The sequence below is a fragment of the Rhinolophus sinicus genome, linkage group LG04 (genome assembly GCF_036562045.2).
Source record: "Rhinolophus sinicus isolate RSC01 linkage group LG04, ASM3656204v1, whole genome shotgun sequence".
In the NCBI taxonomy this organism is placed as follows: domain Eukaryota; kingdom Metazoa; phylum Chordata; class Mammalia; order Chiroptera; family Rhinolophidae; genus Rhinolophus; species Rhinolophus sinicus.
In genome coordinates this window covers 58794685-58813321 of record NC_133754.1, presented here as the reverse complement: position 1 = coordinate 58813321, position 18637 = coordinate 58794685, and the positions used below count along the sequence as shown (strand labels likewise).

General features: G+C 39.5%; 1 protein-coding gene across 1 annotated transcript in view; it reads right to left on the bottom strand.

The window, feature by feature from the left end:
* ZMAT4 (zinc finger matrin-type 4) overlaps positions 1-18637 on the bottom strand; it is a 214047-nt gene that overhangs the window by 81203 nt on the left and 114207 nt on the right. The window contains exon 3 of the mRNA XM_074331498.1: positions 11664-11753. Coding sequence (XP_074187599.1) covers positions 11664-11753 — 90 coding nt within the window. The remainder of the gene's footprint in view (positions 1-11663; positions 11754-18637) is intronic.

The window sequence follows — 18637 nt, the reverse complement described above, 5'->3', positions numbered from 1 at the left end:
GCAGCTTTTAGTCCTGGAATACAGAGCATTGAATTCCCCCACTAGCTTATTCTAATCAGTCTGATGTGTGTTTTTCCCCTATCAAATGTAGGCTCACCGTCATCCAGTCCAACCAAAAAGAGAAGGAAATAACAGTTGCTGAGCCCCTATTCTCACCAGGCCCTGTGCTCCCTACTTGATGTTTACACTATAACATTTATTCTTCACAGTAGTCCTGGAACATATGGGTGCTTGGCACCATTTTTCAAATGAGGAAACTAAGTCTTAGAAAAATCAAGGCACTTGACCAAGGTCACCCAGCTAGCAGGAATTGGAGGCCAGGTTTAATGACGGGGCAGTTCCCAGAGCCTATGCCTTTTTCTCACATCACCCTGAATGGAGTAGCAACACAGCCTCACACCCCTCAGCTTTGAAATAGGACTATCAGGCCATCAACCTTCAGAAGGGACCCAGGAAGAAAAGAACACGATGAGGATGAACCAGGGAACACTGGCCCAGGCACCACAGGCTCTGAGTGGAAGAATTTCTTGAGTTAACTCCCATAAAGAATGTTCTACAGGAACTTAGCACTACTAGTGTCACCGATATGTTGAAATGGCTGAGTCAGGAGTGAAAGTATGTTTTTAAAAACTAAAGAAATGAAGGGCATCAAAGGCTGTCACAGGGAGGTGGCAGGATGAAAAATGTACTAGAATTAGATGACCTCAGTTTTGATCCATTTTGTGTTCCTACTGCCCTCTGAACCATCTTTATCTCATTTGTAAATGGGCACAGTAATACTCACAGGATAAAATTTTCTGAGAATTACGTAAGATCACATACGCAGAGCTCCCAGGGCTGTCTGCAATACCGGACAGGTGCACAACACAGGTTTGCTGGATCCAACTTCAAGGAGACATTTTACTGCAAATCAGTAGCACTCAGTGCATCATTCTCTTATTTTTCGAATGTATTTTGCAAGGCTTTCTGGTGTTTATCAGGAGACATTCATCATTGTCTCAGCATTACCTGCACCAAATCCAGGTCACATGAAGTTATAAATGTGTCTTGTATGCTAATGTTACAACCCTTGGCTGGTTCTAAGGCAAGAAGGAACATACATATATTTCTAAAAGAACACATCAACCTAAGTAAAGCCGAACAGTCACAAGCTAGAATGTAGTGAAGGAAACAGATTTCTTTGTTCTGCAAGAATAACATGCTGAGCATGAAGAATACCCAGAGGTTACTAAAGAGAAACAGAATGGGCACACGGGGTCATATAATGGGGAGACAGCAGGCATGATTTATGACATAGCAGTACGAGAGTAAAGACTTACTGCACTATGTAGGACAAAGGAAGGAAGGGAGGCAAGATCCTCCCACAGCCCTCCCTTCAGCTGGGAAAGAGATGAAGATAAATGGGCCCAGACACAGAAGGAATGAAATTTGATTAAAAGTGAGTGATACAATTTTTCAGGAAAGAGTTGGGACCTAAGAGAAAAACAAACTTATGTTTTGTGAGATTCTAGCATGTTAACCAAGGAAATCTATCAGGAAAAAACATTTTTTTGAGACAGGAAAGATGTGCTTGAGATGCAGACACCTGGAAAGATGAAACACAGCAAAAAAGAGAGTGAAAGCTGAAGAACCCAGCTACCACATGCTAGTGAGTCATCAAACTGTGCCTAGGGGCTCGCATGCACCCCTGCCAGCCCCTCTCTCCAAACAAGAAAAGCCAATATATAAACTAACATTTCAGGGTTGGAGTTACAGAGTGATTATCACAGAACAAACAGCAGTTTCGCAGTCTGTGGTCATCAGACTACTCTGAACAACAATAGTTTTGGATTCATTACAAGGGCCCATTTAGTGTGCAAAATGAAAGATGCATGCTAAGGAATTTGACCTGTATGCTTCCATGTCTTAAGATCGTCCAATAGATATACTCAATCTCTTCACCCCTGAGACAGCACCAAAATTTCCTCCAGAGAACTTCCTGAGTAATACATTCCTTTTTTCTTATGGCTGAAAGAGAGCTGGGATCTGGGAAGGACTGCTACTTCTGCTAGTTCCCCCATCAACACCTGTACTAACAATCCTGATTTGTGGTAAGATAGGGTCAAGCCAGGAGAAAGCAGGCATCAACTAGGGGCAGAGAGCAAATAAGTGAGCAAGATTTGCCAAGGGGGAGATGGAGTTGGAATGCGTAAGTCCTGATCAGAAGCAAGTGCTGCAGTAACCAGCTTGTGCCGTGAGAGCACAGCTTCCAACACCATGCCTCCCTCCGTCAGCTTTCTCCTATTTGAAGAGGACACAAATGGGGCCAAGAACCTGGTGAAGTTTCTCACGGAAACACTGTCCCTAACCCTCAGACTTTTTTGAACAAACCCAATTTCACAAAATAATCTTTTTAACCAAGGCACTTTGATAAAGATATATAACTAAAGTATGATTTCATGGAAATGCTCTATAAGACGATCCACACAAATGATAATTTTTAATTAGCATCATTTTAAAATAATAATTGTTTTAAAGAAAAAAACAACAGGACATCTTATTATGAAAATATGAGCAATCATTTATGGAACCCCTCTGTTTGAAGTGTGAAGGGTACAAAGCTGAGTAAGGTAAGGACCCTGCCCTCATCAAGCCTCAAACTGTGCTCTCCGGGTCCTACCAGCTCTGCCGTTTAAGGAAGACCAGGGTGAGCCCGGGAGTCATTGGACCTAGGTCCCAAGACCACAACTGAGCTATTCCAACCTTTTAAATAACCCCAGTTCTCCTGCTGGGAGCACATATCTAACCATTCCCAACTTCTGCATCCTTTTCCAGAAGTCCTCCAGACAAATTCCTGATGATTTAGTTCAGAATGTCAGGATTCTGTTACTATGTTTGCCCCAGTGCCCCCACTTGGTGACTGCCTTGAGCTCACTTAACACACTGTCCTGGCTTTGGGCATTAGCACACTTATAGGGTCTCTCTAGCCTGTGCTTCTGTGGGATCACCCTCATCTAAGGCCACACTCTTTCAGTGACCTGCTGAAAGTCTGGTCCTTGACACTTCACCTCTACTCTTCTTTCCATCAATCCATTCACTGCATCTCACATCACTGCTTGCTTCTATCTACAAGCTACACTGGCTTTCTTTTTATTCCTGAAGTGCGCCATGATTTCTCTGACTGGGAGGCTTTGCACATGCTGTTCCCTCTTCCTGGAGTCCCCCGTGTGTCCCCCCACCTCTTTGACTAGTTAATCTTTTCTCATCTTTCAGATACAGCTCAAACATCACTTGTTCTCTGACCCCAAAGACCTAATGTTTCCCCATTATATGCTTTTCCATTATTTTCCTCCATTTATATATTTGTAAGATCCTTAAAAAAATAATGTTTATATCCCCCCACTATCCTATAAACACCTGTAAACAGAAACTATATCTGTTTCATTCACCATTAAATTTTCAGCAATCACCATAGTACCTAGCTCTGGGTGGGCAGCAAATAAATATTTCTTAAGTGAACAAATAAATGAATGAAGCATATATAGCACTACAGAGCTCAGGTTCTAGAATCTTGTATAGTGCTTGAATCTTGGCTGTTCTCACTTACAGGGTATGCAATTTTAGATAAGATGCTTGACCTAAGCTTCAGTTTTCACATCTTTTTAAATGGAAGCAGTAAATATTCTTACTTGCATTTGTACAATTCAATTGAAATAGCTATCAAGTATTTAGTATATGGCCTGACACATAAAAAAAGCTTAATAAGTGGCCTGCTAATAAGAGAATACATCCAATGATATGTCAACAATAGAATAATAGCGTTCCAGAGGACAGGAGGGAGGCCACCAGGCTTTCAGTAATCAAAGACCCATGATATCAAGTCTACTGTTTAAAAAAAAAAAAAAAAAAATGTACTTTCTTAGATGTCTTTTGGAGAAATCCTTCTTTCTTCTCCTCTAGATCATATTCTGCATAGAATAACTACGACATATATTTCAGTAGGAATGCATTTCAGAACCAGAATCTCAACCTAGCGACCAAGGTTGGGCCTAGAAAGTCATGTACTGCTGAAATGCCAGATTGCACACTCGCATCAATGGGTTCTGTTATCATTTAGATTATTATTGGTATAGCTGTATAACAAAAGATTTTATTCCATTTTTGGGTACAGTTTGGATAGGAAATATTGGATATTCCAGGACATGTCATTAATGTTTAGTGACAAGAAAGAATATTCTAAATCATTGCTGACTCAGAATATTCAGGAGTTTTGGTTACCATAAATTGAGTTTGGTGTGTAGATGGCAGAAGAAACAAACCATCCTCATTGTTTCCACAGTGCCGCCAGCTTCAAGAAACAAAGCAGAAAGCAACAATGCTGATTCCAGCTCAGGGGTTTGGAACAATGCTTCCGGTTGGGCAAAATCTTCAACCTGCTGGCCACTGATAAATGAAAACTTGCAAGGAACAGAGGACCAGGCAGCTCTAGAGACTGGAATGTCCCAAAGGAATGATGCCTGTGAGCAGGCAGACCCACACTTCCTCTTCCTTCACCAAAATCATCCCCCTCACACAGGGGTCGGCAAACGTTTCCTATGAGTAAATATTATATTCAGAAAGTAAATATTTTAGGCTTTGAGATGAAGAGTCCCTGTTGCAATTACTCAGCCCTGCTGTTGTGGAGTGAAAGGAGCCATAGACAATTTGTAAAGGATTGAGTGGTGATGTCCCAATAACACTTTAATTATAGATATTAAAATTTGAATTTAATTTAATTTAAGCCTTGCAGCATATTATTCTTGTTTTGATTTTTTCCCCATTTTAAAAATGTAAAAACCATTCCTAATTTGCAGACCTTACCTAAACAGGCAGTGGTGGCATCTCACCAGTGGCTTATTTTCTGACTCCTGACTTAAGACACATAAATAAATACTCATCACGCCTGTCGATCTCCTAGTTGCTTTTCAGGTGGGAACAGCAGCCCTGTGCCTAACTGGACTATAGAAGTTGCGTATTGCACTGTAGAGAGCAAAGAATGGACCCAATATACAAATTTCATGAAAAAAAATGCTTCATATACACTTTATAGTTCATCATACAGCTTCGCAAACAGGAAGTTCTCATTGAGCCCCTTCACAACTCAGAGATGCAGACAGAGCAGTGATTATAGACCCCGATTAAAACCATGGCCATGGAAGGTTTAGAAAGTGTAAAAGAAAGTTGTCAAAGAACTCAGCAGCACAGCCGGGGCCAGAATCCTCACTTCCAGCTCTCAATGCACAGCTGGAAGCCCAAACACACACAGCGTTTGTTGGTATATGCCCCTATCTTTGAGAACTCCCCGCTATGGGGTTCGCTAGCAGACCACTTGAGAAAACAGACAATTTTGGCAAAGTAAATGTCAATATTATGCACAATATAGGTTTGTTCCCTTGTCCACCAGCCCAACCTCAATTTTTGTCTCCCCTGCTGTACTGGGTGAATACTGTCTCCATAAAAATTCTCCTTAAAAATTCACATCCACCTTGGCCATTTGGAAATAGGGTCTTTGCAGATTAATTAGTTACGATGAGATCATACTGGATTATAATGGGCCCTAAATCCAATGACTCATGTCCTTATATAAAGAGAGGAGACACACAGAGATACACACAGGCAGGAAGGGCATGTGAGGGCAGACTGGTGTGTTGCAGCTGCAAGCCAAGGTTCACCAAGGATTGCCAGCGACCACCAGCAGCAAAGAGAGAAGCATGGACCTGATTTCTATTCAGAGCCTCCAGAGGGAGGCCCTGCCGCAATTTCAGACTTGTAGTTTCCTGAACTGTGAGAGAATAAATTTCTGTTGTTTTAAGCCACCCAGTTTGCGGTCATTTGTTACAGCAGCCCTAGGAAACTAACACAGCCACCCACTAGCACTTTATACTCTAGAAATACCTTTGAATTTTGCTTCCCTAAAGATATTACTCATGTTGACTCCACATTCAAAAGAGCCCTTTCTCACTGTTCTTCATTTGGCTTGCCCACCTCTATCCTTCAAAAAATCAGCTGACTGTCGCTTTCTTCAGGAAATCGCGTCCTGTCTCATCCTCCCAGGAGAGCTTGGGGGCCCTTCTGTTGTGTCTAGATGGTGCCCAGGTATATGTCTATGGTGGCACCTATCACATTGCATTAACAGACACGATTTGCACATCAGACTCCCCACTGAATCCTGATTTCTTTTGAGGAAGGTTCCAAGTCTTTTCACTTAGTAGATGCTTACTAACTGTCTCATGAAGTGAGGTGGTGAGCTAGATAGCAGTCCCAGAGGAAATTTTGGTTTTGTTTCATATTTTCCCAGCCTTATCTCTGCCACTTACCAGCTGTATGAACAGAGTCAAGTTACTTAATCTCTCTATTTTACTTTGCTTCTCTATGGGGATAAGGACAGTTTCTACCTTACACAGGAGTGGTGAGCATTAAATGTGTTAGTGTATGTAAAGCATTGAGAAGTTAAGTGGGAAATGCCTGATAACTGCTAGCTACTATTACTACTTTGCCCCAGAACAGCAGTGTTCTCTGACTCTGGACCCAGCAAGGGCTTCAATGCCTAAAAATTAGATAAAATTTCAAGAAGCCTAGGATAGGATTTCGGGAAGCAGGGATAGTCAATCTCAGGCCTGACCAATTTGGAAGTCATGGTCCTTCCTTGGGCCTTCCTGTCACCTGTGTAATAAGAGCAGGAAGGTAGGGGTTTGGGGGAGGGTAGAACCAGAGTCCTTCCAACCTGCAATCCAGGATGTTTGGGGACCTGTAAACGTGATGCTGGAGGTTCTCAAGCTGTGCTGAATATTTCAGACCTAAGGGCAGTCAGATAAATATTTAGGCCTTATAAGCCTGATCACACTAACCAAATGTCAAGTTTCTCCACTTAGAAGGAATTATATTAACTACATATAAAAACACTATTTACTTAATACTAACTGGAGAATTAGGTTGGCAGTTACTTATATCTACAGAATGAAAATAAAAGTAAAACTAAATCACCTTTTTACTTAAAAGTGTTATTTCACAAACAGACGATTTTTTTCAAAACATGTGCTCCATGGGTAAGAAGATAATAAAAAGGGCCATTGGTGAAAAGCTAATATTCTCAATGCACTGGAGGATTTTGAAAGTCCTTTTCTGGCTCTAACGCTCAGGGGATTACTGAAAGTTTCTCTAAGGCAATCACCTATAACAATTTATTTCACATGTAATTTTACTCTGTGGCATCAAGGGGAAAACATCTTGCTCTAAAATTTCAGGGGGGGAAAAAAAACCATGAAGGACCCAAATGAGGATTCTAAAGAGCAAAAAGCATGTGAAGGGGAAATTGTAAAAGTTAAAATGCAAGGACAGGTGACAGAAATAAATTTAAATTTTTAAACAACAAAAAAAACGGTCAAATGACCTGGAGCCAAAATGGCAATAGGCCTTGGGAATAATAATAGGCACTTCTGTTCACATTCATCTATATGTAAAATTGAAATTACTATGTATTCCCAGAGAGCTAAGAAGGGGAAAGGGAAGGATGGCTGCCGTTACTCATCAGCCCCATCAATTTTAGGAATCACGATGGGCCCGAGGTTCATGTGTGGTCAGGGTGTGAAAGTCCGAAACATGTTTTCTCTCTTTGTACAGTTTCTCTCACTTCGTTGGGTATTCAGGGCAGCCATGAAACTGTTCTCAACTGGGTAACACTGGGAAACAAACCTGTCACAGCTCCTGGAAGCAGGGTAGGTGGGTACATGGGCAGGAACAGAGAAGCAAGTGGAAGAAAGTGTTACGTACGTCCAAGAACATTGGGTGCTGGCGGAAAGAGGATCAATAATAATAATGAATGCAGAAAGCACTTTGAAAACAAAGTACTAAATACATGAGTTCCCTTGCTGGGGCACTATGACATTACATATTATTGCTATCCCATTTCACAACTCTGTGGAAATAAAGATCAAACAAATGAGAACAAGAAAGTTTATTTTTTTCAAAGCTTGCTATAGCAAGGGAGTCAGCCACCATCACTTGTGTTTGGAGACTCAAAGGAAGCAGAAAAGTGGGGAAGCTTTATAATGGAAAAAAAGGGAGGCCTCAGGTGTGCCCTGAGCGGAGGCTGTTGGTTTGGGGATGATGTCAATGGGTTACCTAGATGCGGACTTCCTAATTGTTTAGGGAAGCATGTATGGCTTTTTCTGGTTGGTTCTAAGCTGGAAGCCGAGACAAAAATTTATAGAAGCTATCAGACAGTAATTAAGCCCTTGCCATTTTGGGTCTATTGTTACAAGGGCTACTGTTGGGCTTCCTACATTGATACTAAAGAGAGTGATCTGGCTTAGGCAGGCTTCCCGGGCTGGTTACTGTACATTAATGGCTTGGATTTCTGTACAAAGTTCTATTTTTTATATATGGCCTGGCCATTGTCCATTTGTGTATTCAGCCTCTCAACCCTTAGGTAAGAGGGTGTACAAAAGAAAGTTGGTCCAAACAATTACCAATATTGACTCTCAGAGCCCTGGAGAGGGACTAGGGGTGGCTTCCAGGCTTCATCCAATATGTCAAAATGCCAAGTAGAAAAGCCACATTTACCTATGAAATACAGCCTAATAAGAGCATCCACCATATCTTTCAAAAAGTAAGATCATGTTGGTTTTCCTGTTTGTTTACTGACTTGCTTTTATTCTACGATTGATAAGTTATAGAAAAATGATTTAATAAATAAATTAATTATACATCAAAGTTTTTAAAACTCAGGATACATCAAAGGAAAAGGTTTTCAAATGCTTACAAATACTCCTTGCTCTAAAATCCAAACATCTTCCCCTCCATAAACTGACCTCAAAGTTATTGGCAGAACCAGAGCATGAGTGGGGTAACTCATGGATCTGGCCAGAGTGGCAATGACCATGTCCTTGAGAAATACCATCTTGAGTTCCAGCACCCCTTTCTGTCTGTCTGATCAAGCCCTCCCTAGGAGCTCAGAAATAAGTAAGTGCAACAGTTATGATTAGAACTTGAGTGGATAGAAAGTAATCTGTGTTCAAAGAGCTAATTGTCAAGTATCCACGGACCCCAGGTTTCTGATTATTAGGATAAGACATTAAATGGCCATTGAATGAAGGAATACAGGCACCATTGCTGGATAATTTCAAAGGAAAAATAAAACGAATTCTGTTCCCCCTGCTAATAGATACCTGATGAAAAGCACTTCTCTAGTGAAGCCACAGGACTCTGAGATAACATAAAAGCTGGTTTAGGCTGACTCTCCAGTGGTTTAAAAAGTTCTTTTGAGAGGAATGTACCTTCCTCACTCCCACCACCTGTACCCGGTACAATCAACTCAAGCCCAAAGACCCCCAGCTCAAATGCTCTTCAGTAACACTTTTCCTGATGGGATTGACCTGGCATAATTTTGTTTCCATGGGACTTTTGTCAGAATGTTAATAAACACCTATACTGTGGCATTATAGCTATTTTTATACAATGTTAATCTCCCTCACTATGAGTTTCTTTTAGACAGGTCTGTGCCTTATTTACCTCCCTTTCCTCAGTGTCTGACATGTAACAATGCACTCATTACCTAGCCTTTCATTTCATATTCACCAAAGCCCAGTGAGAAAAGTATGATTATTAAAGCCTTACTGAGAAACCCAAGACTCAAAGAAATCAATTATTTGTCCAAAGTCATAAAGCTAAGAGCTAACAGAACTAGACGCAGTCCCACTTTTTAGCAACTTACAAAGTTTTCATGACATAATTTGCCTCCAATAAGCTCTAAATGCTGCTTCACCAAGGGAGCAAAGCAAACTCCACAATGTTCCAGATTAGTCTGTATGAGCAGTTCATTTTGTAATGCTAAGAGACATGATTAGAATTTGTTAACAATACCAGCCCCGATGCTCACTACCTTTGGTCATACGCCTTCTCTTGCTCTCTCTTTTCTTTCCCGTGAAGAATACACAAGTACAGTTTTTGTCAAGTTTCTTCAATGATCATGTATTAATTTTTAATAAAGAAAAGAAGACTGGCAGCTATCCAGATGGCAGTAAAGAAAAACAGGATCACAAACACAAGTGATAGTGTGGGGTATATATTCTATGTCTGCAGCTTCCTCAGAACTCAAAGGGTAAGGAATTTCTGTGTTTGCTTTTCAGTGTTTATCGTGGAGGTCCTCCGATTCCACTCAGTGTTGGTAGGACTGCAAATTGGTACAGATATTATAGAAACAACATAGAGATTCATCAAAAAACTAAAATAGAAATGCCATACATCCCAGCAATTCCACTTCTGGGTATTTATATAAAAAAAAAAAAAATGAAAACACTAATTTGAAAAGATATATGCACCCTTATGTGCATTGCAGCATTACTAGTAATAGCCAAGATATGAAAGCAATTTAGGTGTCCATCTGTAGATAAATGAATAAAAATGATGTGGTACATACCGTGTTCTCCCAAAAATAAGATAAGGTCTTGTATTAATTTTTGCTCCAAAAGACACATTAGCACTGATGTTCAGGGGAGGTCATCCTGAAAAATCACGCTAGGGCTTATTTTCCGGTTAGGTCTTATTTTCAGGGAAACACAGTATATACAATGATTATTCAGCAATAAAAAAATTTAATCTTGCCATTTATGATGACAACATGGATGGACTTAAAGGGTATTGTGCTAAGTGAAATATGTCAGACAGAGAAAGACAAATATTGTACGGTTTCACTTATGTGTAGAATTTTTTTAAAAAGAACAAATAAAACAAAATCAGACTCATAGAACAAAGAACAAACTGATGGTTGCCCGAGGAGAAGGAGCAGAGGGACGGGTGAAAAAGGTGAAGAGGAATACAGTGAATAATAGTGTGCTAACTTTTCACAGTGGCAGATGGTTACTAGATTAGTGTGGGGTTCACTCATCGTACAATATATAAATGCCAGATCACTATGTTGTACTGAAATTACTATAATATGGTATGCCAACTGTACATTAAAAAAAAAAAAAAAAAAAAAACACAAATAAAAAAAATATTCTACTCATTAGGAAAAATAAGCCCTGCTGGGAGGAAGGAATATTTATTTCATCAGTCTTTGCTTTAACCTGGCTGAAGTAAGCCCTTTGCTCTGACTTTACACCCTCAAAGCAACTTTCTAATTATCATGTGTCTTCCCAAGTAAATGTTCCCTCAGGGAGAGGGGCTGCTGATCAAAAACACTGAGTATTTTTATTTGCAAGATGTGCACACTCCTCATTATAAATGAACAAACTGGCATTCTGTTTTACACACCAAAGGAAAAATAAAATATGTAAAAAGCAAGTATCTGCTGTGTTTGACAGGTTTGCCCCTTAGGTCATGTCTTCCCTGTTCTTGGTCTCCTGATGGTTCCTGTCTCACCTCACCTAGCCTCTTTCTGTCCCAGCACTTTTGTACTTTCTTTCTCTGCATGGGCCCAGCACAGTTTCATTAGAAAATCCTCCAACACCATACTGGCAAGTTCTGGCAGGAAAAAGAAACAAAGACTTGCTTACAGATAATATTTTCTGTAATAGTTAATGAGAACTGTTTCTACTCACTTAGCTCTCCCACCAAGCTGGACATGACTGCAGTTCCTAGATCTACAAAGGTCTTAGCAAACAGAATAAATCATCTAAGGATATCACATGTTGCCAGATACTCACATTTTCTGACCGGAGCCTCTTGGCAGGACACCCACCGTCCCTGGGGTGAAGCATGTAATACAGTCGGACTTTGCTTGCATGTTTTCGACTCTGGGAAGGAAAAGCAGAAGCAGATACTGTGAAAGAGAAGGCATTTTAAATCCTTGGAAGCACAGCCAGTGACTGTAAGTGCCAAGAAATACTTTTATTAGAAAACACTTTTGCATGTTCCTGTGAGATATGTGGGATGAAGGTTCCGATAGGTTAAGTGACTTGTCCAAGGTCATAAAGCCAATATAATTTCAGGATTAGAAAACGCAGTTTATGAAGAAAGGTAAAAGCATTAGGATCTTTTAGCCTGGAGTGAATAATATATTTAATTATTATTAAAAGAACAGGACAGCAGAGATAATAATACAAGGCTCAACTGTGATGAAAAGCTAGGTTCTCCACCTCCTCTCTCACTGCTGTAGCCCTGTTATAAGGTGCTAGGAGCGATGCCCTCCCTGGAGTCAGGCACGTACAGCATCTCCAACAGAATCCTTCCCTTTGGATTCTCTCATACCTGGGCTTCATTAATAAGCCATCAAAAGGGAGTTTCCAAAGTCAGATACCACGAGCAAACAAAAGATATTATCTGCACATGTGAGGACTGGTCAGAGCCCAAGCTCCATGTAAGTAGGCACATCCAGAAACAAACAGAGCCCCACCTCCTACAGGATTTGCAGGACTGACAATTTCTGCCTGCACTGACCGCTCCTTGTGCAGTGTGGAGAAACTGATCCCTGCTTAGTTCCATCTTTTCTCTATGCCGTTGCTCAACTGAGAGCCCACTCACTCCCCTGACCTTTAAAGAATACTGCAGTTCTGACTTCCAAGTTACTACTGGAGGCAGGAGGGTGGAGTGAAAAGAGCAGTAATAGAATACAGTCATGTACCACACAGCGACCTTTCGGTCAAGACACACCACATACACAATGGTGGTCCCATAAGATTATAAGGGAGCTGAGAAATCCCTATCGCCTAGTGATGTCGTAGCCAGGTAATATTGTAGCTGCCGTACTGTCGTAGCTGTCCCAATGTCCTAGCACAACACACTACTCGTGTGTGTGGTGATGCTGGTGTAAAGAAACCCACTGCATTGCCAGTCATAGAAAAGCACATACAATTATGCACAGGACATAATACTTGATAATGATAATAAATGACTGTGTTAGTAGTTTATGTACTTATTGTACTATACTTTTTATTGCTATGTTAGAATGTACTCTTCCTACATACACAAAAAGAAAGTTTGCTATAAACAGTACGTCATGTTATGCCAGCAGCAGCCTCATACATCTCGTGTTTACCAAGTCTCTTGATTGCATCATTTTCTCTTGTGCTTCATTTTATCTCATGTTGTTTTTACAGTAACATTCTGTATAGCTCCATAGCCTAGGAGCAGTAGACTACACCATATTGCCTCGGTGTGCAGGTGGCTACGCCATCTAGGTTTGTACAATTGCATGCTATGATGTTCACACAACAAAGACATTGCTTAATGATGCATTTCTCAGAACATATCCCTATTGTTAAGCAGCACATGACTGTAGTCAGAAGTTCTAAACCCCATTTCCGGCTCTACCGTTTTCTAACTGCGTGATACCGAACAAGGCACTTACTCTAATTTGTTCATAGCCAAAATAAGTTTCATTTTCTCCATGTACAATCTGAACATAATAATATTTATTAGGCTTGCCATGAGAATCACATGAGACAACGCATATGAAAAACTGCAATCCACATGCTGCTAAATAAACATTTCTCACTGCTGACTGCACCAGTCCCTAACTTTGGTCCTACCGGAGTCTCTATAACGTGAATTTGCCTTGAATCCATTGCACCTAATTTTAATCCCCTACCGCTTCTTTCACTCAGAGATATTCTTTACCAGACCTTGGTTCCACTTGGCCCTGATAACAGTTGAGTTCTAGCCAATCTCCTAGATGGTGGTTTGCCTTTTAGATTAGCCACCAAGGCAAAGCAATTTTCAGAGAACACACAGCAAATTGCATCTTGTTTACAGGATATACTGTAAATCCTTTCTGTCTGGTTTTCCTCATTGATCACTTTTTAAATTCCTTTATTGTGCCTGTGGCAAGAAGACCATGATTCTGAACAGTCCCCAAATACTTTTAAGGCCTTTAAATGGGATTAAAAGTGCTATTGGAACATGAAAAAAATTTACGATCTGTAAAAGTACTGAAGTGTGATTTTGATTGTATAATATATACAAATATATGTAAAGTAATATATAGTCATTTTTAATCAAGGTTTATCTGGAGTCTTGTTTGTCTGGAAAACTGGTAGGACAGAGAAATAGAGATCTATGTGGACCTGTGTCAGATGATTTTAACACCATCGTTCAGCTTCTTCATGCTTTTGAGAACCATTCAGGGCAAACTAGCATTTTCTTTTTACAGATAAACATGTCGATTACTAAAATCTGTACACATTTTCTATAGTTTTGTTTGTTTTCTGGTGGTAAGAGGTAGTGGTAATATTAGGAACATACTGCTACAGTCACAAAAATAAAAACAGAACATTTAAAAAACTTGCAAGATGCTGAATGTGACCACAGAACCTGAGCTAGTAAAAAGCACGACAGGTAATTGGTGAAAAGACAAAGTGATAAGAATGGGAACTAAAATATGGCTGAAGTGGGTTTTCAATTTTTCATTTGTTACCATAGAAGAACTTCTTATTACAGTTCCTGCATCATCAATCTACTCAAAGCCCTGGATTCCCAGAGAACACAATCGTGACAAAATTGGAAATCTCATAATGTGGCCTGTTTTGTGGTGGTTGTTTTTTTTTCTCTCTTTTGTAAAATATTATGTTTCTTTCAAAAAGACTCTTTCTAGCACAGAGTTCACTGGGTTAGTTAATTGCAGTTTGGCAAAACTAGTAAAACCCGTTAGCTGAAAAGAAAGAGAAATAAATGATAAACTCTGCTATAAAGCCATTAGTGAAGAGAGATGTTGGGATTTAAGACTTATCAGCAATTTTGTTCATTAAAGGCCATTTTTCTCCTTCAGCTGCCCCAGTTTCTGGGTTTGATGGGAGGACTAACTACCGTGCAGGTACTGCCTTTGCCCTTGTGTGTGGGTGAAGAGAAACACAGCTGTGGCAAGCACTCACTGATTGCGGAGTGATAGAGGAGGTATTCTTATTCGTCATTTAGCTGTGTCCCTTTTGCCTGATCACCTTTTTTTGGCTCCTGCTGCTTTTTCCAGGCTGCCCGGGTGAAATCCAATTCCTTTGCACTAATGAGGTAACCCTCACTTTGGGCAGGAAGTATAAACCCCGAAGAAATAAGAGTGTAGAGTCACCTCCCAGTTAGTCCGATTCAAACCCAAAGCTACTTCCAAATGATGTTGGTTAACAAAGAGAAAGAGGTTCTCAGCAGAATGTTCTGGGGTGCTTGACATCTTGCCCCACCTCAGCTCTGGGGTCTTTGGCACCATTCGATGCCAGGCTGCAGCTCTGCTAGTGAGCCCTCTCCTTTCTTGCTGGCACACTCACCTCTTTCTCAACGCAGAACACTCAGTTTCCTATAATGCCTTCCTCCAACTGACCTCTCTCAACCCCTTACCTACTCAAATTACTTGACATGAGGCACAGAAATCTCACTCCTTTCAATTTGTGTAAAAATAAAACCTTCCCCATAAAAAGTTAAAATTAAATTTGAGCAAAGATATTCATTGCAGAATTATCTAAAAAGGTACCAAAAAAATGGGAGACAACTATGTATTCGACGATTAGGAGACTAGTTAAAGCGGCCACAGAATGCCCTGACGTTCAGTTAGAAATTGAAAAAAAAACATGTTTTCTACATAATGAATGTTGAATAAAAAATGCTAAACTCAAAATTGTTTGGCTACTGTGATTGCAATTATATAAACATTCATAAGTACATCAATAAGAGATGGAAAGGAAAAAAGCATGATTTATTAGGGTAGAGGAAATATGGATGGTTTTCATTTTTTTATTTCTATAACAAATTTGCCTTTAATATAAAAAAAATAATAATTTCACAATACTCAAACCATTGTAATTCCTTATTAAGTATACTTTTTACTCACAATGATTGTAGTTAGTAAAAAGTATCACTGATCTGGAATGCTTTTAACATATACTGGTATAATTGACCACATTTCCATCTACCCTTGTTAATGTCTCATCAACATTCAAAATACTTTTTTTTTTTCATTGAAATACTTGGTAGTTAGATGAGTGTACTTAATCTAAGAGCAATACATGTTATTTCAAGTTTTAAAACTTTATTTTGGTAGATATAAATACCATGGTAAATGTGTATACTTTTCACAATGTGGTCACTTTAGCTTTCTGTATATGAACCAAGACTATGGGGCCAGGTGGCAAAAGCTGTCTAGATAACCACACTGAGAAGGCCTGAAAGAAAGCTCCTTCTGAAACTGGCTTATATCATTCAAACAAACATAAACAACAACAACAAATCCTTATGACTTTTTCAAAGATTTATTAATAACCTAAAATTTGCACTGCTTCAAAGAATTTAAAAAGACAGATACACTGCCAACTGAGAAGAATGTTAAAGAGGGAAAAAAAATCCTATATGTTAAATGTATATATTATAGAGTTTCAGGAGGGAAAAGGACCATTACTTTAAGAGAAGACATGAAAAAAAATTATAATCTCTTTCAATTGCACTGAGAATCATTCCCAGCTCTTTCTTACATTAATATTTGCATTTTAAGCAAAAGTCATTATTTCATTCAAACCATATCACATCAGCTTTAAGCTTTCCAGGTAGGCCAGAAATTATCAACTCTTCGATTTTAATTAAAGCCGATGCCCCCAATGCCAGTCATTGTACGAGGGCAGACCTATCTGCAGAATAGTTTCTTTTACTGAAACAATCTCTTGGCACTCAAAGAAACAGTCTAAAGTGGAAATTCAGGCCAGCTTTCTCTTTGAGGGGATAAAGTAGAAGACAAACCTCTATTTCAGATGTATTGCTGTGAAAGAAGGGGGTGAAACACAGAAATAGAATGGCTGTATGATTCACCTAAATAGCCATCTTCCATTATCACATATTACTTTAAAAAAAAAAAAATTCTCAACTCAAATTTGCTTCCAACAAGGCTCCTGATTTTTGGTCTCATAAAGTGTGGAGATAAAATAACTTTGTATTTGCATAATACTCCAAACAGCCTTCTAAGTTCTTTTCACATGTATCATTTCATTTTATCCTCAAATCACAGTTGTGAGGCTGGCAGGAGAGGTGTTACTTCAAATAAGCATTAAGATCAATTCCTGATTTCCTAGTTAAGTCTTCACTATCTTATTTCACCATAGGTTATCTAATTATACCTCTTCTAGAAATCAGCTAAAACACGCCAAGGACTACAATAAAAAGGGAAAACCTAAAACAGACTGATAATTACAGAAGCCTGATTCTTACATGCCACCAATTTTGAGGTGTTTCCACTTGTTCTAGGGCAAGGACCACAATTACCAAGAGTATTTGTTATTTGGTATTCCTGGCTGCCTGAGAAAGACTGGCTGATGAAAGATAGGAGTTCTATCTCTTAGGAAGAAGAAGGCACCCTAGAAGAAACCCACCTAACACTCTGAGTTTGAGGGTGTCGGGGATGAGACCTGGAAAAGCTGTAGCACAACTTCGCCAGGAAGTCAAGGTTAAATGCACATAAACTAAAGATAACACAATTGCTGGAGATTCCCTCTGATGAGTGGGGCTCTTTTCCGGGGGATACACTCTTCCTTATAACCACAGGAAGGAAATTGGATACAGCAACCTAGAGTGGAAAATGGACCAACAGCTAGGAAGAGAAAACTGACCTCTAGAGGAAGGCTTTGTCAACACAGAGTAGAAAGAAACAAATCTCCTCTGCAGGAACTGCCCAAGGACCCATGTTCCAGTTCTCCTACGCAGGCTGGGCCTCTAAAATGGTCTATAATCCAGTCCCATAGATGAAATTGGATCAGAAGATCCTTATAGGATTCTATGAAAAGATCCGGGGCCAATCCACACACACTGGGGATATTAAGGCCGGCCTTAATAGCCTTCTGTTCTGCCAAGGATGAGTGGCAGCTATGAAAAACTTCCATAATACAAAAGACTTTAGGGAGTGACGTCAGAAGCATGGTGGCATTATGGGTCCCCTTGATCTCTCCCCTTGAAGTTACAAGTTAAACAGCTATAATTCAACACAGGATTCTCTGCAAAGCACTTCTGAGAGATCCATGCGGCAAAAGAAGACTTTGAAAAAACTCTCAAGGCGGAGACATCAAGAATTTTATTTTCTTTGCAAAATATTTACTATAATAAATAGAAATAAGTTTTAAGTGGCACATGTTTTGTGCCATTTAATTTAAGAAAATACAAACAGGATAAAAGCTAAGAGATGAGATAAGACAACTGGTTAAGATGCGGCTGTACTGTCTAAGTTAATAAAGTAAGGACACTAAAAATATCATAGCTTAATTAAGAAGGTCTTTCACAGCAGTCCAAGAACAGAATCAACACTGCAGATCAGTGTGAAGGTCAAGATAGAGAAACTTCCTACAACGCAGAGGACTAGGATAAAGAAGTGGGGGAAAGAAATGATACTGGAGATCTTGCATACGAAAGATCAGAACAAATATAGCATGGCTTTAGTAGCAGAATAAGCCGACAAATAAATAAAATAGAATCAAAATTCCCAAAATAGAACTGATAATTTGGAACCAAAAAGAAACTGGGAAAATACATCTAACTTTGCGATTAAAAAGTTTTCCAAACAACAAAGCAAAAGAAGTAGGACTGATACATATGATTACAAAAGTAAAAACATGTTTTTAATCTGAAATACATAGTAATATATGTAAGAGGCAAACCACAAAGTAGGAAAAATATCCGCAATGTGTACAAAATGGTTTAATACCTTTAAGATAAAGAGTGCTTT